At 42.7% G+C, this 22,771-nt stretch overlaps 1 protein-coding gene across 5 annotated transcripts in view; it reads left to right on the forward strand.

The window, feature by feature from the left end:
* The window catches only part of TTLL5 (tubulin tyrosine ligase like 5), a 150,530-nt gene that overhangs the window by 80,814 nt on the left and 46,945 nt on the right, over window positions 1-22,771 (forward strand). For all 5 annotated transcript variants that reach the window (XM_075425856.1, XM_075425855.1, XM_075425858.1 and 2 more), the window contains one exon: window positions 6,408-6,562. In XM_075425856.1, the coding sequence (XP_075281971.1) occupies window positions 6,408-6,562 (155 nt within the window). The remainder of the gene's footprint in view (window positions 1-6,407; window positions 6,563-22,771) is intronic.

The raw sequence follows: 22,771 nt of genomic DNA on the forward strand, positions 1-22,771 counted from the left end.
ATGAGGGTGTTTCAGTATGGGGTGTGGTCAGCAGGCTGGCCTGGATAATAAAAAGTGGCCCTAGAAAAATCTGTTTGTATTGCATCGTTTAGTGAAGGAATTTGCAGTAGGTGTATTTTGTGCCACTATTCATACAGTGAAAGTGGGTGTGAGATTTGTGGTTTGGGGATTCCTTTGCCTCTTCAGTAAAGAGGCAGGTTAAGATCCTGTGGTGTTTCCCATACTGGGATGGCTTGTTGGATTCTAGTATCTCTATGCATTAAGGAAGGCAGGGCAGGTGGACTGTTTCCAATAGTGCTGGAAGACCTGGGTGCTCTGTTAGACCAAGTCATGCTAGCCTGCACTAGATCACAGATGTACATTGGAGCTCTGTGGTGAAGCCAAGAAAACGCAACACACAGACTGGGCAGAGGACAGGTTGATGGTGAATATTTATATTATTGTAGCATCTAGTCATATTCATCTCTGAAGGCTGAAAGAAGAACGATATAACTGAAAGAATGCAGCAAAAATATTTTTTTTTCTTTTTTTCCTTTTTTATTGGCAAGTTGTTAGCTCTTCCCCTCTGTTCCCAGGAATATAAATATTTCACTGATCTCAAAAGCCTCAGGGGTATGTGTGTCTGAGGAAGTCTTAGCAGGTGAAAATACAGTGACTATGGAAGCCAGGTAATGGAAGAAAAGAAACATTTCTCTTACCAGCTATTGAATAAAGACGGCATTGCTGAATAAATGGTGAGTAATAAAATGGAAGATTAGTGATTGTCTGAATGGTCGTGAAGGAGTCAAACTGAGCACACGGGGGGGAAAAAAAACAGAGCAAAAGGCAAAGGTACTACAAATGATGAGACATTTTGCACTTTTTTAGTCTTCTAGTGGAATGCTTCCTTCTTTGAGCTTATGATGTGGTGTCATCTTGTCCTGTTTGAGGCATCAAAACCTAAAGATTCTGATCTGGTCATAAGGTAGAAAAGCAGCTATATGTGTGTCTTACCATGAGCCCTGTCCAGTCTTTCTTTAGAGAAAAAGATTTCTCAGTGAACTGTTGATGTTCATGTATACCCTTGACACTTGTCAACAGGGTACATTGTGCTGAAAACTTTCTGCCATTAGGTCTTCTCCTGTTTCAGACTATGCACTTTTTATTATATTAAAGGTTTTTTTGGAAGAGCTGATAAAGTAGACCTGTGATGACTGTACTCTTTTGGTGTATCTCTTAGTCTTGATCTTTGAAATATGTCTTGAGCTCTGGATCCCTTTTCCTCCTCACCAGTCAGAAAGATCTAAATGGACATGTGAGATGTGTGAACTGGAGAGGATGCAAGTGTGGCTCCAAGTAAGAGAAACGATCTTTAGACTTTGTAGATCTCCAGTCCCCAGCACTTCATAGGCAACAGGATATGACTGGCCTCTGGCAGAAAAATACTAAAACAGCTAACTGGAGAGTGTGAAGTAGGCATTTTTTTGTAGTGCATTGTTTGCTCAGTATTGACCAGTGAAACTCAGGATCTGCTGTTCAGGATGTTGATAATGAAAATTTAAGTCACTTTTCCACTCTCTGCCAAGAGGAGCAGAGTAATAACTGGTAGTGATGATGTGTCCCTGTTTACCTTGGTTGACTCCTGCAAACTAGCAAGAGAAACACCCAGGCTTTTAGGAGGCTTTTCCTCAATCCATAAAGGCTGATGTGCAGTGCTGATTTTTTTTTTTTTTTTTTTAATTTCTGGCAATTGTTAACATTTGCTGCTTTAGCTTATTTGAAATGTGAGACAAGATCAAAATGACAATACTCATTACAGAAAAAAGGTGCTTGAAAATGATAATGGGAAGCTATTGGAAAAAATAATATAATGTAGATCAGAAATGTGAAAGATATTAAGCTTCTCTTCTGACTCTTGCTTGTGACTTCTTAAAGGTACTATACAATGGATCTTTGTCTGTAGGATGCTATTCATTAGAAACATTCTATCCCGGAATTTTTTCTTCCTATCTGTATTTGGAGATTTCATATTTCCTATTTAAATTGTAAAGCAGATTGACAAAAACAAAACCCTCAGCTCTTATATCCAGCACTTTTGGGTATCATTCTGTGTTGTGGTTTTGCTTTCAATCCTGAATTTATTCAGAAATAAATTTCTCTGAATAAAGCAAGACTGTAGAGACCATTTCTTTTAAGAATATGTGTCTCTGTCAAGAAGGCAAGTGTACTGCAGTCGTAAACTTACCTTGTAATGCTTAAAAATTTGGAAAACAAACAAACAAAAAACAAACCCAAAACAAAGCACAGCCTGAAAAAGAGTATTTTGGCATTACGCAATAATTTGTCTTTTGGCTTATTAACATTGTATTAAACTAAGTATAAAGGTACATATATCTACTGTTAGGTTTTCTAACTATTTATCAGTATGGCTGTGACAACCCACATGTTCTTCCCTCCCCTATTTCTTGATGTTAGATAATAAGTAGAAGTACATCAAGTGGGCTCTCCTCCTTCCATGAGAGCTTTTTGGGATTTACTGTCCCATTGTGTAGTTCACTCAGCATGTTCCTTTCAGCTTGTGACCTTTTTGTCATCCCGAAGAGTTTAAAAATTGTGGCAAAAATTTATTAATCACTCTCTCATGAGAGATACTAGCTGTATATTATCTTGCCTTTTACAGACTCCACAGAGAACATATTGATGCAAGATGTTTGAAAACAGGCATGCTTGAAGGGTGCAGTGCAGCACACACAGGTCTCCTGTCATACTGTCAGTGTCAAAAAAAATATTCTGAAGTCCCTTACTGCTAGTGAAAAAACAGGAATCTTATCAAGCAGGGGAATTTGAACCCGTTTTGATACCACTGAATGTGAGAACTAACTTTTTTTCATCTACATCCACACCAATAACCACCTTCCCTGTTGAGCTCCACTAGCCTGCCTGCCTTTGTTTTTTTGGGGAGTTTTGGTTTGGTTTTTTTTGTTGTGGTTTTGTTTGGTTGTTTGCTTTCCACTACCACAATTTCTGAATCGGCAAGCTATTCCTTATGGAGATTTTTGGTACCTGCTTTGGTCCAGGTGCTATATGTTATCTTCTTTTAAGCCAAAGTAAAAAGTGATTTGATGCTAAGTATTTGCCTCTGTAAAGGGAAGAATACAGGAGGACTAGTGACTAGAAAACTCTGAGCACAGATGTATTGGGGGTGCCCCAGCAATCCACCAAGGCAACAACCTGGCAAGCTAGTTATAGCAGGTGAAATGCCTCAGTGCGTGGCACAGTAACAAGCAGTAACACCCATCTGGGTGGGCTATCTGCAGCGAAACCTTACACTCCTGGTGGTGGTCTCTCCCTCATTCCAAATCCCTTGCCTGTATTTAATCCTGCTGTAGTTTAAACACCTGTCTATCTGGAATGTGTGAAATGTCCCTACTACTCATGATAAGCTATTTGTTCACCTGCTTTGCTTAGAAAGACAGCTTTCAAATGAACAATGATACAGTATTAGAGAGGAAAGCATATAGCATTAATAGAGCAGGGGTGAGGACTGAATGGTTCTTGGTATCAAGGTGATGAGGAGGGAGAATTGGATGAAGTCATCTTCATTTTGTACACTGGATGTGTTAGCGAAGTTGTGATCACTGTTGCTGATAAGCTAAGAATTGTATGTGTTCTATTTCATTTACCACGTTGGCGCCTGTGTCTCATTTGCCATTCTTGCTTCTTTTCAAACAATAAACTCTTTGTGGCCAGAAACTGTCATTGTTAGGTATTTGTATAGTGCCTGGCACAATTAGAACTAAACCTAATTTGATGTTTTCTATTATTGCAATGAAAATGCTTTAATTTTTAATTAAATTCTACACAAGACAACAACATTTAAAGGTGACGTAGAGGCACCAAAATGACACCTAATGCTGTTTTTCATGTAAGATGGGTAGCATTGCCCATTGCTAGGCTTGCCTGATATGTCCCACTGTAAGACCTTATTTTAAATTGCTTGTAGTGTTCTGAAACTCCATCCATTTAGACTCATGTTTTCTGTGCTTAATGTTCAGTTCTCAGAACGCTTTAAGCAAGGTGAAGTGTTCCAGCCAAAACCAAGGCTGGATAAAAAAAAAATATTCTGTGCATTTCAAGATCTACAGAACTTTTCTTTTAAATCTCTGGATCTTTCATGCTTTGAAATAGCAATTTGGAATTTAAAATTTTGTCCAAGCTTGATTGCACAGTAACTATCTGAAAAGTATCAGGTGAAATATACTCAGCAGCACCTGCTAGAGCTTCTCAGCTTCCTGGAGGTTCCCTCCACACTGATGATGCTAAGCTGAATTTCTCTGTATTTGCACCTCTAGAGTACTGAGGCTTGAGACACGACACCATTCTTCTGTGTTCTTGGTGACCTGGTCTATGTTGGGTTCGGAGCCTGTCTGACTTGAATGCAGAATGAGTGAGAATTCTGCCAGGGTGTGGAGAACAGCTAGGACAAGGAGGTTGTGGAATTTGGACCTGGACGTAATTTGGTAGAGGACACTGAGAACCATTCGTGTGAAAAGACAGAAATGGGAAGAATGACAGTGTGGTGAATGTTGTCCAACGAGGAGCCCATGTTCTGGGACTGGGTGAACGAAGAGGTTGGTAAAAGGAGCAGGCTGGGGAGGGGAATAAAACCAGAATCACTTGCATATGGGGCACGTAAGCAACTGGAAGAGGAACTGAGAACAAGAGTGTGGGAAGACAGATCAAATTAACTGCTCCTGTGGAAAGTTCCAGGGCTGACACGGTGTGGCTCAGGAGCCAGAAGTAGTGGAGAGGTCACTGCTGGAAGTCTCTAAGATTGAAACTGGACTGAGCAGAATAAGGAGAATGACACCTGAAATGTGGAAGCTGGGACTGACTGCATGAGAATGACACATAGGCAAGGACTAAGAACAGGAAAGGATAGAGCTGAGAAAGGATGAGATGAAAACGGTTGCACAGGAAAGGACAGAGCTGAGAAGGGATGACACTAAAGCGGTTGTTTTGGGAGAAGTGGGCAGAAGCCTAGTGTAACCACTATAACTTATTTCTGTCCAGAACCTGAAGGAGAAGTTAAGATTTCTGAACTTACAAAATGTTTCTATGTCTTGTACTACTAAACCACAGGAGTGGCAACCTCCTGCATTGCTAGTTGCAACGTTCGTTCGTGTGTCAGAGTTCAGTCAGAGAATACAAAGTCCGCAGTCCTGCACAAGTCTATTGTAGGTATGAGTGTAGTGTATTGCAATGAAGCTGGTGTGTATTTGTTTGAGTAATTGCGCACAAATTCTGGTAAAAGAGCGTTAAGATCTCAAAGCTGGCAATTCACAAGCTATGCTTAAGCTAAGTCACACCTAAGTGACTTAAGCATCACCTTTGAGATCTGGAGCAGGTACAGGGCTAGTTGTTACTGTTCTTTCTGTCTCTGATCCTGTGACTCATTGGCGATACGCCTTCCAGTTGCCACGGAAGCAAGCAGGGGCAATACAGATAAGTCTTGGTTGCCATATGACCTTAATCTTAGCGCAGAACCAGGTCTGTTCTGCGCTTCTAAAAAGCAGAATGTGATCATGTAATTAAAGGCAGTCATAAACTCAATTCTGGCAATGCCTGGTTGAGAATTGTAACCTTCATAGAATGGGTGGTTTTTTTGCTTGCAGAGTTTGTTCTTTCAAAAAGATAAACAACACAAGAAGAATGCTCAGAGAAAGAAACAATGGAATACATTTTATATGCTTAAAAACACATAGGTAATTTCTTTAGAGCTTGATGTAACAGACATACAAGTTATGCGATTTTAGGCTATCATTAACTAGTGTATTTACTTGTGTCAACAGTTTGGAAGTGGTTGGAAGTTTGGAAGTTTCTTTCACGTGTGGTAGAGTTTGGTTTTGAATTTTATATCCAAGGTACATATGCATTTGGGCTGTGCCTGTACATATGCATAGAGGAGGGTAGAGGGAGAACAGATGCATACGGCTGGCTTAGTGACACAGCTTATGATGACTGGACAGATGCTCTGGTCTCTGCTCAGTGTAATATGAGCTTCTAGCTTTTGATTAGTGCATGTAGAGTTAATTTTTCACACGGCAGGAACGTGATGTTGCTTCCTTACTCTGGGATTTTTGCCCCATCTTTGTCCTTTTCCTCCTTTGTCTTCTGTGAATGGGAGGTTTGTAGTTTTAATGCTGGTACTTGAATTCATCTCGAGCATGGTGGCTGTTGGTGTCATCTCTCCCACTGCTTTATGCAACTAGCACAGTTTTTCTGCATCTGAAAAATTCCCTTTTTGAGCAGTCTTACTTCTCTTAGTACATACTCTGTCTGGTTTACTTAGTGAAACCTTTTGCTCTTTTCTTGGCTTTTAATTGTTGAGTTGTTTCTGATGTCCCCCCTTTTTTTTAACTCTGTAGTTAACAAACCTGAACTTGGCAAGTGGAGCTATAAGCAAGGGGAATGGAGCTGCCCCACAGAGCTACCGGACACCGCTCAACAAAAGAGGGTCATTGTGGGCTGTTCCGTCAGACACTAATATAGCTGACAAAAGATCTGTCTCTTCAGCAGTCAGGTAAGTTAAAGTTGTTGCTCCAGCTTTTTGAAGAAGAACGCTATGCACTCAGGAGCTCATTCATAATTTCTGTTTGGCTTGTTGCTTGAAAGTTAACATCCAAGGGCCTACTACTGGCTCTTCTCAGGACTATCCTGGAAACTAGGCCTGTGAAAATAAAGATATGTTCCCAGAGCTGGCAGGTTCATGGTGAAATAATGGCATGGAGGAACATGTAAAATGAAAGGGAGATGCCCATTTCTCTTTGATCATTTCTCATCCCTGCATCTGTAAGCTTAGATTTGCTCATGTTGAGACATATATGTAGAGTGCAAGCTTGTACTTGATACTGCAGAAGTCCCCACTAAGGGCTCATCGTCATGCTTTGTCCTTGAATATCAAGTTTAGATTGTTCAAAGACAGAGCAGCATCTTGCAGTGTTTACAAAAGTGTCTTTTTCAGATGGCTTCTTTATGCTCTTTATTAATTTTGGACATTGGAATTTGTCTTTATGGCTGATACACTCATGGGACTCTGGCACAGAACTGTGATTCTGCAGTAAAACCATTCTCCCTAGGATTGAAAGAGCAGCAAGATTTACCCCGAGGATTCTGAATCTTGGAAGCTAGAAGCAAGGCGAGCTTGCTGCAGTAAACTAGGCTGAATACAGGCCCAGAAATGCTGTAAATTTGACTTCTTCCTTTGCCACTTCAGTAAATATTATTAATTCCTTTGCCTAAGCTTTCATGTTTGTCTTTTAAAATAGAGTAATGAGGCAGAGCTTCTCCAACACATGAGTTCAGGACTGGAGAAAGCTGTATACATGAAAATACAGATTCTTGCTATTGGTGCCTGAATGCTACTGGAAAAATGGAGGGAAGTGAGAGAGGCAGACACAGTGCAGAAGGCATGTGAGCTGAGTGGTCATCCCTTCCCAAATGGGTCCTTCAACAGGAGGATTGGAATGGGATTTGGAAAACTTAAGTAAAATAGTTCTTATTTCATCAGTCACTGCTTTTTATCCTGCCTAAAGAAGAATGTGAGAAATGAATTCCTGGCCTGTTTCTGTTCCAGCACAATGTTTGCCTCTGGGGTTTAGAGTTATGGAGAGAGGTGGTGGTGATTCTGCTCTTGGAGCCCAGCCAGGTGAGCTATTACTTAATCCAAATAGAGAACCTATCCAACAGGTGTAAACTGACTTCCTCTCCTCCATAACTTGAGAGAGCAGCAGAGTGTAGGCTGTCCTAGAGCTTCCATTCCTTTCTCAACTCTGCTTGCACCTCTTCATGGACTCACAGACATAGCTGGAAGAGGATTGCTCATGGTCAAAATCTTCTGTTGCAGAACTCTGCAGAAGTCACTCTAATTACCATGTTGCTCTGAAACCATTTCAGTTATGTTACCTCTAGATCTGAGAACCCACCATTTAATATCCAGAACTCCACTCTGAATGACTTCCAGGGCTGTGCCTCATCTAGCAATGTATGGATAGTTTAATGCCTTATTTTGTACAGCAATCCAAAGTACTTCAGAATTGGTTGGGCACAGCTGGTAAAAGATCCCATCTTCAAACCTTGTATGAACCACTTGATCGTCCAGTGCTTCAGTTGCTCTGGGTTTAACCTCAGAGCAAGAGATGGAAAGATGCCTTAAGACCCTTTACTGAATTACTCTATCTTCATGGCTGCTGGCATCGAATGGCCAGAATACCGGGAGTTAAAAGTATTATGTAAATCTGGAAATCAAAAAAAGGGATTCTTGAGGCAGTGCTGGATTACTTGGGTTGTGAACTTTTATTTAATGAGAGAATTCCAAAAGGAATATCAAGGTCATGATATATGGAGATAGCTATCTTCTATTGTAAATTCCTTTTTTGCTACTTGATCTATTGCAATGGAGTAAGCAGTTCATAGAGGGTCATCTGATGGGTGTCAGCCTGTACTCAGTGCTGGATGACTGTCTGAAGAAAAGCTTCCTGTTTTGTTCCATTAAGATTCTGGTCTATCAGTTGTAGAATTCAGCGAGGATGGAAATGTTTTGTAAATGGGTCTCTTATCTGGCTTGCGCTTGGCTCCAGTTCAAACATCTGCCCCTGAAACTCAGTTATTACAGTTTTTGTATGGCTCTGTGGTAAATCTAAGCCATTTTAGTGCTGCTGAAGGTTTTTTTTTTTTTTGAAAATTTTGTTTTGATGCTTGTAATCTATAGGATTCAGGCTATTCTTACTGACAAATCTTCCTCCTCTGTAATTCCCACTCTACCAGTACTGACTTACCTAAATGTTTCTCAGAAGTTCTCCCTCCTTTTGTTGAATTCTTTTGGCTATGTGAGATGAGGTGCCAAATCAGTAGTCTGCCCTCCAAAAGACAAAGGAGATCTTGAGTTCGTAATAGAGACAAAGAACAGTTCTGGACATATTCATATGTTTTTTATATAAATCAGCACTGCTGTGCCTTTTGAGAATTTTTTTTTTGTCACTTTCTGTAAGCATTGGCGCTATTCGCTCTCCAGTGATGGTTTAGGCTTTCGCTGTGCCCCAAAGAAGCCTGTTGGGCTAGACAAGAGGTGAGATATTCCAAGCTGGGCTTACTTCTGACTCCCGTAACATGGCTGTCAGCCTCTGCCCCATTTGCTGCAACCCTGCCTCTGTTGCCCTCTGTAGCTCATTGAGGCTATGTGAAATCTGCTCTCTCCTTTAACCCTAGTCCTGTCTCAGTGCACTACTTCAGTTCTATCTCAGCTTTTCACTCTATCAGTCAGGCAGGATTGTTACCCTTTCACATTCTGCTGTAAAGGCACTAAACGTGGTTATGTGTTTTGTAGTAGAAGTATTTTAAGATTCCCATTCATAATTTTATCACAATTTTAGTAATGTAATCTAAGGATAACAAATATGAAGGTGATTACTCTTTACTATTCTCAGTTGCATAATAAAGGTAAAAAAATCAGGTGTTTAAGAGAACGAAGCTTGTTGCTTCAGAACCTGAACTAACTTTTGAGTACCTGTTGGCAGATAGTTATATAATTCCTAGCAGTGGGGATGGTAGATGTTCCTAGAAGCTTCTGGCACTGGACTCTGCAGCTGCTGTGTCACTTCTTTTTTGAGAAAGACAGAGAATGTCTTGGGCTCTGCAGGTCCCTTCATCTCCAAGACCTGGACCAAAGCTCGTGAGAAAGATTTCTTTCTAACTGGTACAGATTTCTGTGTTTTCAGTGGGCACCTTGGATTCAATAGCAGCCATCCTTGTTCAGGTTCATCTTTTAGAACACATATGGGCAGTCTGTTGGCAAAAATTAATCAGTGGAATGGTCAGTGTTTTCTCAGACCTCTGTTTCATTAGCTTCTTGTTCTTTCATAACATCTTGCTCAAACCTAAAGACAAGACCAACCTGGCTCTTCTAAAGTACTGAGCATATTTTTTCCTTGGATCTTCTGACAGATTTATGTAACTTGGTTAGGGAAGGTAGGCAAGCAAGCTTCCCTGTCACCAGTCAGCAGGTAGAATGGCAGTCTAAATTATACCAGGCAGCCTAGGAAGGCTACTGCAGCCAGAAGCAAGGGATCCTCCTCTTCTCATTGCTTGACATGCCCAAAATACAACTTAGATCATAATTTCAGCCAAGGTGGTCAGGTTCATTGAGAAATGATGTGTAGTTGGCAGGCTGTTTAACCTGTTTTAAACTATATAAAACCAGACTTTTTTCTCATCTAAGGGTTTCTAATTTTAATTTGCTCTGGTGTCATTCTCAGTGATAGTAACAGTCACAGCTGCTCAGTGCTTCATGGGCTGTGTGCACATACCTGCCGTATGTCCAGGTTCCCAAACAGGCTCTGCTTCGTGTATTTTCATTTTTATTTTTCCTTGCTTGGAAGTATCAAATGGGGTGGGAAACTAGAAGATGCCGCCCAGACATTTGGCATCTCGGGCTTTCAGGAACCCCAAACAGTATGCCTCATGTCTGGAAGTTCTGGAAATATCTAATGTGCAGTAAGCCTGCAGATTTTTAAGGAATCGGACTTTATGCCCATTCACAGCAGTTAGAGCATTCACATAGTAGGTGCTGCTGGGTCACATTGCGTATATTTGCTGCTCATGTACAAATCAGCTGAACAATATGGGTGCAGGAAATCCAGTACTGCTTAAAACATTAGCTTCCTGTTTTAATAGAAAATATATATTTATTTGTATCCCAAAAATTCTACACAGAAAAGTGATTGTACACTCCACTCTTGCACACCCTGTCTCACAGACTAAGACCCCTGTTCCACATCCCCTGACAATCTTACACTGCTTTTGCAGTCTCCCAAACCAGGACCTTCCTTTTAATCATTAGCCTTCCTTAGCTGCGGTGATGTAGTAGTGCTTCATATCCTACTTCCCCACCTAGTGCCTACTACTGCTTCATGACGGTTTAATTTACTGCTAGAGGTACATGTACTACATGTTCTAGGTTTCGGATGTTCTGCTCTGATCACACTAAATATTTGTCCTTTGGACTTATGAGAATGTAGAAGAGTCTCTGAACTTGTTTGAGAGTTTGTTCTGTGCTGGTGTAATTGGCTTCTCTGTTTACACTGAAACTTCGAGTTTTCTCAGAAAGACCCCAGATGACTATTACAGGCTAATTGTGGTTCACTGGTCTTGATCCTTTGCATCAAAGGGGTAGCTTGCTGCATTTGACATACAGGGAAGGTGAAAGTGGCTTCATTATTTGGTCAGTTTTTATTTTAAATTTTGGAGGTGTGGAACGTAAAATAAGAAATCAGGCTTGGACCCTGACTACGCAGGCTCTGAAGAAGTATGAGAAGAGTGATACTGGAATAGCCAGGAGGCGTGCTAATGTGCAAGGTGATTCTCACAATGACAGAAGGGTGAGCAGTTGATGGGACAGTACTGCTTTTTTGGAAGACTTGTGAGCTAGGCCAGCATGGGCTCAGCATGGCAGAAGCAGCATGGATGTTGCAGTGGGGGCTGTGGGAAAGGGCTAACTACATATGAGCTTGCAGCTAGAAGGAGGAGGAGAGAATTCCCAGGCATCTTGGCAGCCAAGGCCAAGTTTTTATAAGAATAAATCTATTTCTCTTTGTTACATATGCGTTACCTCGTAGTTCTGCATCTTAAGGTTTGATAATGACTTTATTCTCTTCTGAATCATTTGCTTCAAGCTGCCTGCAGTCTCTTGCAAGGTACACACTGCCCGACTGCTGTCCTGCGCTGCACTTGCCAAGTGGTCAGAGCCTATTTGTTTGCACAGCATCTGGGTGCAAGCTAACGTGGAGACTGTGCTGCACTGATGCCTCTGGAGGAAATGAAGGGAGAAAGCAGCAGGCACTGAGGGCTACACAATAGGACTTTAGTTCGGTCTGAGCAAACTGTGTTGACCTTGACACCTGCCTACTCAGCAGCACAGAAGTGCCAGAGCAGCAGCAGACCAGCAGCACGGAGTCTAGCCCTGTGCTAGCATAGCCACGTGTTTGTTCCTTGCGCTTCGTCTGCTTGTCCTTTTCTCTTTTCTCTTCACCTTAATGCCTAAATTAATTCAATTTCAAGTAACTGAGGGTGGGTACAGTGAGTTTTCCGTGACCGGTCCCCTGCCTGCGTCGGCTCAGCAGCTCTGTCACACTGACTGTGGTCACTGAGAAGCAGCATTTCCGAGAGACCCAAATTTGGGGTTTGGTCTGTTACTACCTTTTGCTCAGAGGAGGTTTGAGGAGGGTGGGCGAAAAATAGCAGTATTGCCTGGGTAGCTGTACATTCTTGCAATTCATCCTGTCTCTAGTTTGTGCATGTTCTTCCTCCACCCATGCATATTTGTGCCTGCAACAGCCTACCCTGCCCCAGCAACCTCTTACCTTTCTTTTTTTTTCTTTACACATTTCCCAGGGTCACCAGTGACAGCTTGTTGACTGTGGAAGTGAAGTGGCTGACTTAAACTTCAGAAATATATGGCTTGCCTTGTATTATTTTTTCTGTATATATTTCGGTCACACTAAAGAAACTTGTGATGGCAGGTCCAATTACTCTCCATCCTGCTTGGAAATCACACAGAGCCTCAGCACCATGGGTTGGCACGGTCCTGAAGGATCCCTGCTTCCCACAGCTCGGCCTTGGCTCTGTCTGTCTGGAGCCTCCGGGAGAGGAAAGGCGGAAAGCTCGTGACTTGCCCAGACAGTCTGAGGCCTGGCCCTGCAGCCTCGGCTCCCCAGACGCTGTTGAGTCGGACTTGGCTGGCAGCCGCCGCGCTGTTACTTTTCCGAGGTAATAAGTGAGATTAATCGCAGGACCCTTTCCAAAGGCGAAGGGGGTTTGGGCCGCGTGCAGGGAGAGCGTAGGAGCCAGTGCTGGGGCTGTGAGCCGGAGGCGAGAGCTGGGGCCTTGCAGCAGGGCAGAGCGGGGCACTAGCGGGCTGGTGCGAGGGTGGCCTCCCCGCTCAGCTACCTCTGCCAGGCTCTGGCGGAGCTGCAGCCTGGGGCCGCCCTTGGACTGGGTCTAGCTGAGCACAGGGGGCACCACGTCTGCATTACCTGTGTCTGCTGGCCTTGGGCAGTTACGGTTTTTGCAAATAGCTCTTGAATTTTGAGGGGTCCAGGTTTCTCTTTGACTGCATGACTTCCTTTCAGAGGAGATGGGAGGATCTTTCCCTTGCTGGGGCAAGCAGCCTGTGTTGGTAGGTAGAGGGGAGTGACATAAACCAGTGCATAATGGGTTTGGGTTTTCTCTTTTCAGCTGCCTCCACAAACTGACTTTACCCTAATGTAAAGACAGGATTTGCCATCCTGGACTGGGCTGCTAATCTGTCTAGTTCTCCTGTCCTGTGCTTCGGAGCACCTACCACCACTATCTTCAGTAGAAGCATAGAGACCGTTCTGATGGGCAGCAGTGAAATTCCCTGTCTGGGGAGGAGCTTGCTGTTACCCTCTACCTGTTAATAGCTGGATTGTAGTTCTCTCAGTACTTTCTGTTCTGCATAGTCTTCTGTGGATGTTGTCATTAATCATATATTTTTACTTTCTGGAAAAACTGGCGTCTCATTGAGCTGTAGCAGTGAGTTCCACATGTGAATTACATATTATGCAAAAGTTTCCTTTTTTAAATTTTTTTCCCAAATTTGCCAGAAGTCTCTGCACCCTTATTACGTGAAGGCAAACAGAAATGCCTGATTTACTTTCTGCAGTATTTATTCTCTATGTTTCTATCATCTCCCTTCTTATTTATGTCTCTTAAACTAAACAGTCCCATTCTTTTCAAGTTCTAAAGTTCTAAATGGAAATGTTTCCAACCCACTAATAATTGTCTGGCTGTCTTTATAGAGATGACAAGAAATTAAAACAATACATCAAGTAAGAGTAAAACATTGATATGTAAGTAACACTATTGTATCTTTATTTTCTAACTCATAACTTGCATATACTAATAAGTTGCTGGCTTCTGACCGTGCTAAACACTCGATTTTTTAATAATATGCCGTCGGTTTTCGTTGATTATTGCAGTAACTGTAAAACTAAGGAACAGGTATAGGTAGTTCATGCTGATAAAATCCTTTTTTTCTTTTTCTATTTTTTTTCCTTCCTCAACAGTGAACTCTCATTTTCCTGCTTTCGGCTGCCACCAGTGGTTTTGTCGGCTCTGATGGAAGTCATATGCTGTTTTCGGTTCTAATAAGCGTCTAATTCAATATAGAACAAGTTGAAATCTTTTAGTGACTTGCACTACTTGACTCAAAACCTCCCCCCAGCCATCCCTGATCTTAGATCTCTGTGAGATATCCTGTGTAGGTTCTGGATATTTCGTGTTGCAAAGTGACCAGCAGATCTTCCTTTCCTCTGCGTTTATTTAAACCTCCCAATTACCATTAAAATAGTTGCTTTCTCAAGTGGTATTCAGGGGGTTAATGTGGCAGTAGCTCTCACGGGAGAGATCAACTCTGCTGCTTACAGCCCTCTAGGAATGAGGGGACCCCCGTAGTCTGGTGCTCTATGGGAGCAGCTCTAGCCACAGCAGCCTTTCTCTCTAGAGGAGTTCTGAAAGGGTTACAAGGGAGCCTTGGCTGTTTCTTTGAGCTATTTGGAAAGGACGGGCCTCAGACAGCTTGGCAGGAACCTGGGGCCCTGTTTTTTCCAGCCCAGCCCTTCCTTCTGCACAGAGCTGTCAGGGAATCCCACGAATGTCTGGTTTCTCCCCTTTCCTAACTTTTTTTAGCAATATTTTTATCCATCCCTGGCTCTTCTCCACACAGGGACCTCAAGTTTTGTCCATTGATTGGTGTTGCAGGTAGTGAGGTAGAAATGAAAGCTGTGCTACCATGCCATAGCTGTTGGAATCAATTCACAGTTGTGCAGCTGAGAAGGGCATTGGGAAGCTTCCCAGAAGAGTGTCCTTTCTGGCATTGATCTTAGGGCAGGTCCATCTGGCCTAAGAACAGAGGGATTGAATAGGCCCATCTTTGAACTGTGCTATTCCTGTGGGTCACAGTGAGGCACTATGAAATTTCAGAGCTGCGTGTTCTGTATCCTCCCTAACAGACACACACAGAATGCTGCTTTGTAAAAATGGAAATCCCCTTTGTAAGCCAGGCTTATGAAGGACAAGACAGGTTAGCAATCTTTCATGCATTTCTCTCATGCTCTCTAGGGTTGTCCTGAAGTTAGAATCATAGAATAGTAGGGGTTGGAAGGGACCTCTGTGGGTCATCTAATCCAACCCTCCTGCCGAAGCAGGGTCACCTACAGTAGGCTGCACAGGATCTTGTCCAGGCGGGTCTTGAATATCTCCAGAGAAGGAGACTCCACAACCTCCCTGGGCAGCCTGTTCCAGTGCTCCGTCACCCTCAGAGGGAAGAAGTTCTTCCTCATGTTCAGACGGAACTTCCTGTGCCTCAGTTTGTGCCCATTGCCCCTTGTCCTGTCACTGGGCACCATTGAAAAGAGCTTGGCCCCATCCTCCTGACACCCACCCTTCAGATATTTATAAGCATTTATTAGGTCCCCTCGCAGCCTTCTCTTCTTCAGGCTGAACAAGCCCAGTTCCCTCAACCTCTCCTCGTAGGGGAGATGCTCCAGTCCCCTCACCATCCTTGTAGCCCTCCGCTGGACTCTCTCCAGTAGCTCCTCATCTTTCTTGAACTGGGGAGCCCAGAACTGGACACAGTACTCCAGATGAGGCCTCACCAGGGCAGTGTAGAGGGGAAGGAGAACCTCCCTCGTCATGCTGGCCACACTCTTCCTGATGCACCCCAGGATCCCATTGGCCTTCTTGGCAGCCAGGGCACACTGCTGTCTCATGGTTAACCTGTCGTCCACCAGGACACCCAGGTCCCTTTCCACAGAGCTGCTCTCCAGCAGGTCCACCCCAAGCCTGTACTGGTGCATGGGGTTGTTCCTCCCCAGGTGCAGGACCCTGCACTTGCCCTTGTTGAACCTCATCAGGTTCCTCTCTGCCCAGCTTTCCAGCCTATCCAGGTCACGCTGAATGGCAGCACAGCCTTCTGGTGTGTCTACCACACCTCCCAGTTTGGTGTCGTCAGCAAACTTGCTGAGGGTACATTCTAACTCTTCATCCAGGTCGTTGATGAAGAAGTTAAACAAGGCTGGGCCCAGTACTGACCCCTGAGGGACACCACTTGTCACCAGCCTCCAACTAGACTCAGCGCCGCTGATGACAACCCTCTGAGTTCTGCCATTCAGCCAGTTCTCTATCCACTTCACCGACCACTCATCCAGCCCACACCTCCTCAGCTTCCCTAGGAGGATATCATGGGAGACTGTGTCGAAAGCCTTGCTGAAGTCAAGGTAGATAACATCCACGGCTCTCCCTTTGTCTACCCAGCCAGTCATGTCATCGTAGAAAGCTATCAGATTGGTCAGGCATGATTTCCCCTTGGTGAATCCATGCTGACTACTCCCGATAACCTTCTTTTCCTCCACTTGCTTCATGATGGCCTCCAGGATAAGCTGCTCCATCACCTTTCCCGGGATGGAGGTGAGGCTGACCGGCCTGTAGTTCCCTGGGTCCTCCTTCTTGCCCTTTTTGAAGATTGGAGTGACATTGGCCTTTCTCCAGTCCTCAGGCACCTCTCCTGTCCTCCAGGACCTCTCAAAGATGATGGAGAGTGGCTCAGCAATGACATCCGCCAGCTCCCTCAGCACTCGTGGGTGCATTCCATCGGGGCCCATGGATTTGTGGACATCCAGATCACTTAAGCGATCCCTCACACAGTCCTCCTCTTGCTGTGAATATTTGGAGATTTCCAGGTCTGCCCTATACCTTTTCGCTTCAAGAAAATGGAGGTGTCTGGAGAGTAGTGTTAGGAAGGAAGCTTGGTTAGCAGTGAAAGCAAAGGTCTTGAGCAGCTGTGTTGAAGACATTGATATTGTACAGCTGAGCTAAATTCAATTGGGATTATCTTGCTACCTCAGTAAGCCTGTCACATATTGGTAGCAGGGTGTGATCTGAGATCCACGGGGAAAGCCTTTCCAGAAGGCAGCCCTTGTGTGGGACAGGCCCTGGACAACTCTCTGAAGTCAGCAGCCAAAGGGCCTGGAGTCAAGCTCTGATGAGTGAAGGGTTTCAGTGACCAAGTACAAATGCTAGAGCAGCAGATAGCAGTAGGGGCCAAAGGGTCTTCCTTCCTGCTAGGCTTTGTTTTGGGGCTACCTTCCATTGTACAGTGAAGTTTCCACCACCAATGCACATTCACAATTTCCATCTAGTCCAAGATCATGCTTTAGCTTGGCTTGCTCAGGATGAGCATGGCACTCTTTTTGGTGTTTTATTCTGTGATATAAATGGGGAATTCCCTGCCAGAAGCACAAAGAAACCCCTTTCCTATTGCTGAAAGTGTTGGTCAGCCTTTCCTGTGAAGATCCTGCTTTGTCACCTAATTTTCCCCACCTTTCAAACCGGAGGAGTTTTGTAGCTGACACTAGAGTTTGAGAGTTGTATGCTGTTGGCTCCATGACAGCCTGTTATTCTCTAGGGCTTCTCCGGGCTGCAGGTATCAAGCAGTAATTGTTTGTGAGCCATGCAGGGCTCCTGCGTTTAACAAAAACCTCTTTTGGAAAAAGGGGAGGGGGGAAAAAAGTGTAAAAAAGTTGGGAAGTATTTCAGCTTCCCTGTGCGTGTGGTGACAGCTTTGCTTGGTGATCGTGTTCACTAGCTGATAGGTTTTTGAAGTGTACATATAATATAATCTGAAGAAGATGGGGCAACCAGAACTCCGCTGTGGAATGCCAGCTTTTTGTTTAGGGAATAGTGTGGATTATAGTAATGGGCGACATTTGTGGTTGGTAGTACTTTCTTAGTCTTCAGCCAACACTGTACACTATCACCCAGTGAGTAGCTTGACCAAAATGCTCTGGGTAAGAGGACTTGGTTGGTAATGAGCAAGAAAGCATTTTGGTGGCTCAAGAAAGCTGATGATTGGATTGTCCAGAACCAGTGCCAATCACAAAGATTAAGTGCGCTGTTAAAGGTACACTTTGCAATATCAGGATGGAAATACCAATGTATCCAGAGTCCTTTGTCACAAGCAGTTATTTTTAGGTTTTCATTCTGTAACAATAGTTGAAAGACGGATATCCTCTTGTAAAAAAAAAAAAGGGGGGGAGGAGGAGGGTGGAAAGCTAGATGGTGCTTAAAGATGCCACAGTTTCCAGACACTCTCCTGTTGCACTCACTGAACTTTTATTAACATTTCTCATCCAATTACTACCTATAGCAAACCAGGTGGGGAAAGGCCAAGGCAGCCTGGCTGATAGAAGTCTACTGAAAACTGGCCCTGAGACAACAACATTTAGTAAAGGGAATTTGAAAGTGAGAGTGCCTTATGAAAGACACTGTTTATATTCCAGCTGCTGGTATCTATGAGGTTGCATGGCCTGAACAAAAATTCATTTGCTTGAATTTCAGATTGCATCTGGCTCAGTAAATGTCTTCCACTGCCCTTTCTATCTTTCTGCTGTCTGGCACATGAGGCTTGACTGAAAAGGTAGTCTAAGATGATTGTTATCAGGCAATGCTGCACATGCTGCTTGGCAGCTGTCTATCAGGGATGCTTAGCCTGGGCAGGAGTCACCCTTTGGAGCAAAAGGGCTGTGGCTTATGTGGTCTTAACCTTTCGTATGCATAAAGAATTCTTTAGTTGCTTGTTGCTGAAAAAAAATAATCTTCTCTGTGAAGAATGTAGCCAAGTTGGGATATGAAAGTCTTCAGTGTCAAAAATTGAATTTTTTTCAAAATTCACCTCAGAAAACTTTCAGTTTGATAGACTATGTGAAGAGGAGAAGGAAAACTCAAGTCTGGACCATCTGTTTCTTTTCTGATATTGGGATAAAGATGCTGAGTAAAGAGGTGTCAGCTTCTCTTCACTTAGCATTTGGAAAAGCTGCAGATGCTGAGACTTGAAATAAAGTAAGTTTAAGAACTTTGTTTCTTGCTGCTGGTGACTGAGTGTAGATCTGCATAGAGGTAACAAACCAATGAAGGCTTGGTGTTCCTAGAAACTGCTTGAACTTTTAGATCTATATCTATTTTTACAACTAATATAACATTTTCAGGGATTTTTATTTTCTGAGATTTCAGCCACAGAACAGCATAAATGGAATAATATTCTTTATGTTAGTCAGAAACTTAGGTTTTGACACCTGTGTTGGTGTTTTATGGTACTGATGAATAACTATGATTTATAGCTTCTATCACTTATAAACAAGAATTCTGAATTTCAAATGACTACTCATGAAAGACAACATCCTGCTTACAATCTAGTGACTTCTACTTCCCATGGCTGTTTCCTAAAAGATCTCAAATTGTGGTATTAGAAGAAACTTGGAATAACTTCTTAAGAGTGTTCTGGTCAATAGATTTCTGATCTCAGCTCCGCTAGAAGACACTTAGGTGTAAGATTCTTTGATAGTCTCAAGACGCTAAAGATTTTGGCTTCTCTGTGAATATCTTCTGGTGGATGATAACTTGAACAGCAGTTAAAGGCTTTCCAACTTCGGCAGTCAACATGGCAAAGAGAACACTGTCTCATCTGTTGTGAAGAAATCTACAAGGAAAACAGTGTATGTGGAAGATCTAAGCGCAGGCCCTTGAAACTCTGAGAGACCCAAAAGTGATTCTTCAGAGACTTTGCTGCTCTTAAGATAAGGTGCATTGATAAACACATCTCTTTATTACAAGAAACTGCATATAGTATCTCCAGAGTAATCTCCAAGAGAGTGAGTTTTTGGTTCCTGTTGACAGCGATCCCCGTAACCTGCCGATTTCAAAATTCCTTGCCAAAAAAAAAAAAAAATCAAGAAAATCTAGAGCTTATCCCTCATGAACAGTTCCAACAAAGGTTGTCTATGAAGATTTTTCTGGAACAACTGCCTTTCATAGAGCCTGGTTTTAAATATTGAGAACTTGCTAATCTTTCTTCAAATTTGAAAACCCTCAAGAAACTGTTTTAATGTGGAATTAATTTCATTAAAAATCTGCAGGAACAATAACTTTCTCTGTTATCTGTTTGCAAGTATTTTAAATTTTTGTTTTAATTTATATAAATTATATAATACACTTAAAATTATTAAATGAAATAATAGATACTGGTAAAATAATTTTGAAAGCCCAGTTTTAATAGTTGGATTATTCTGGTATATTTTGAGAAACCTGGATCCAATCCATTTTTAGTCATTTAGCTATTTTGTTCTTCTATTCAGGACATTGTTTGCATAACTGATTTTTTTTTTTTTTTCAAAGGTCAGTCATGTTGTCATGTTTTCATTTGTTTCTGAAATTGCACTTTCCTGCTGCTGATGCTCACCCAAGTCATTTAAATATGAAAGTATCCTCTACTATATGTGTAAAGAGAATGAAAGTTATGCACAAAATTCTAGGTTGTTTTGAGGCATAGGGGACAGAATGATTCATGTAGTGCAGTGGTTTATTGGTGTTTTCTAAACAAACAATTTTTTCTTTAACATATTATGACCTCTAAAGCATTGCGGAACCTGAATATGTGAGTGTAGACAGCAGGCCTCTGTTACTGAGGAGCATTTCAGTGAAAGGAAAGAGAACTGTGGGGCTGGATATTTTTTTGTTTGCATGTCTCACTCTGAAATTATCTAAATTCCCACTATCATGTAACTTCATAGACTGAATTGTTCTGCTTGTTGCTACAGAATACATGGTTGTTTGCATCTTGTTTATCGAAATCTTACTCTGGTGCTTATGGTGTATATTGTTAGGTGTATATTGTTAGGTGTATATTGTTAGGTAATGAACTAGGCAACAACTACTCTTGTCATTTACTTTCAGTGTTTTTCTAATGTCTGTCATTTGCCTTTATGCGAGAGCTTGCTTACTGTCTTATACTTTAACTAGAGAGCCATGAACACAGTATACAACATGAAGGTTAACTTCTTTGCAAATGTTACCGTGTTCAGCTCAAGCCATCTGGAGGCCGTGTTTGGACTCTGCCTTGTCTTTACTACAGTTTCATTATCTGTGAAGTGTACCAGTTGTGGCCTTTGTGAGAAAAGTCTACTGTATTTAGAACATTTGCTGAAACATCACGAAAGGCATCAAGTATAAAGAAGTGGCATATAATGGAGATTTCTTGATTGGACACCGGCCACTATTGTTATTGTGCTCTCTTGATGTGCCTTATCTATGCTAGGAGGGGACTCTTGAAAGGACGTTATTCCACTAAGTGGCGGGATATTTTAGTCTGCCCTTATAAGGGTTTAGCATCTGCAGCTGCATCTTTGATGTGCTCATGCTTAGCATTGCATGCAATCACTTGGTGAAATTCCTGAGGTAGTGATTCCATGGTTCCCAGCTGTGTTCCTGAGTCTGGGAGCTTCTGACTAATTATACAATTTTCTCTGTGTGCCGTAGGAAACAATTCCATTTTGGCTCTAAGAAAAGGGATTGGGTTGGACTGGAATATAGGATTGCATAACTTTTTTTTCATCTTTAACCACAAATTCCTATGAAAGCCATTGCACTTCCTCTGAAGATACCTGCTGTTGGCTTTTGGTTTCCAGAGTCATTAGAAATATTCAACGCCCATATATAGTCCAGAAGACCTAGCAATTGAAAGGCCTACCCAAAATTAGTCATTAACGAATCAAGCCAAGTTGCATCCCTAAGAAAACAGCACCATCCCTAAATTCCTGTTCTTTTCAAACTCCAAGAGGAAAAGACACATATAGTATGCAGTTGGGATGACCAGCAGAGGTGGCACAACTACATCATAGACTCTTCTGTCCACACTGGAGGAGGAAACATCACAAATATGGGTGCCTGTTCAAATGGACAGAATTGAAAAGCTTTTTTCTAGGTGCTGCAAATAAAACCAGCGCTTACAGTCTCTTATCTCCTAGCCTGCAACTGTAGGCAGAGGCAGAAATCTCACATAAAAGACTTCAAGCTCTAGGTGATCCAAGTAAGTTTTGTGCAACTTGAGCATCTTTTGCAGACAGGGTCTGACAGAAGGATCTTTCAACAAATCCTAGACAAGTCTGGCAACTGCCTTTTAGAGTGTGCCAACTCTTTGTACTATACAATATAATTATCTGAATATCCTTTTACTCATCTTCCTCTAATGACAGACATTGTCATCAGATGTAGTGGTTTCCTGGAGAAAGATATTGTCAGCCCACTTTACTGAGGTAAGCCTGGGCCTTCTCTGTAGTTTCAGAGGTGTGATCACAAATTCCCTGTTCTCTGTGCTTAATTGTGGTCTGTCAGCTGGCCTGCTTGGTCAGCACGTGCGTTGCTGCCTGCTGGGGAAAGAGGGAGACAACTGAGTGATCTGGGGCTCTCCCACAATTTTCCAGTCCACCACCTGCTTTGGAAGTGGCTGTAGCACTGCCAAACATGCTGAAGTGGTTAAGTGTACTAGCTCCTAAAGAAGCTGAAAGGGAGGAGTGGTTCTTGCCTGGTGGGTTTTCAAAGGGAGCTGAGACTTTGAAGTTCTGTTTTAGCAGCTGCCAGGTAGGCTGCCTCAGCCCTGTGCAGCACTTCTGCCCCCAGCCTTCGTGCATTGCGTTCTTCACAGTGCCAGGATTGAGAGAGGGAGATTTAAAAAAACCCTAATTAAACCAGGAGTGTGGGCATTAGCAATAGTGTTGCTTTATTATATTTTACCCTTTGAGTTATAGTGCCTTGTGCCACATGTCAGTGAAGCACCTTGCACTTGCCTGCGCCTATTAGAGTAATAAATTTATTTCACTTTGGTTTT

This window comes from Opisthocomus hoazin, chromosome 7 (genome assembly GCF_030867145.1).
Source record: "Opisthocomus hoazin isolate bOpiHoa1 chromosome 7, bOpiHoa1.hap1, whole genome shotgun sequence".
NCBI classification, from domain to species: domain Eukaryota; kingdom Metazoa; phylum Chordata; class Aves; order Opisthocomiformes; family Opisthocomidae; genus Opisthocomus; species Opisthocomus hoazin.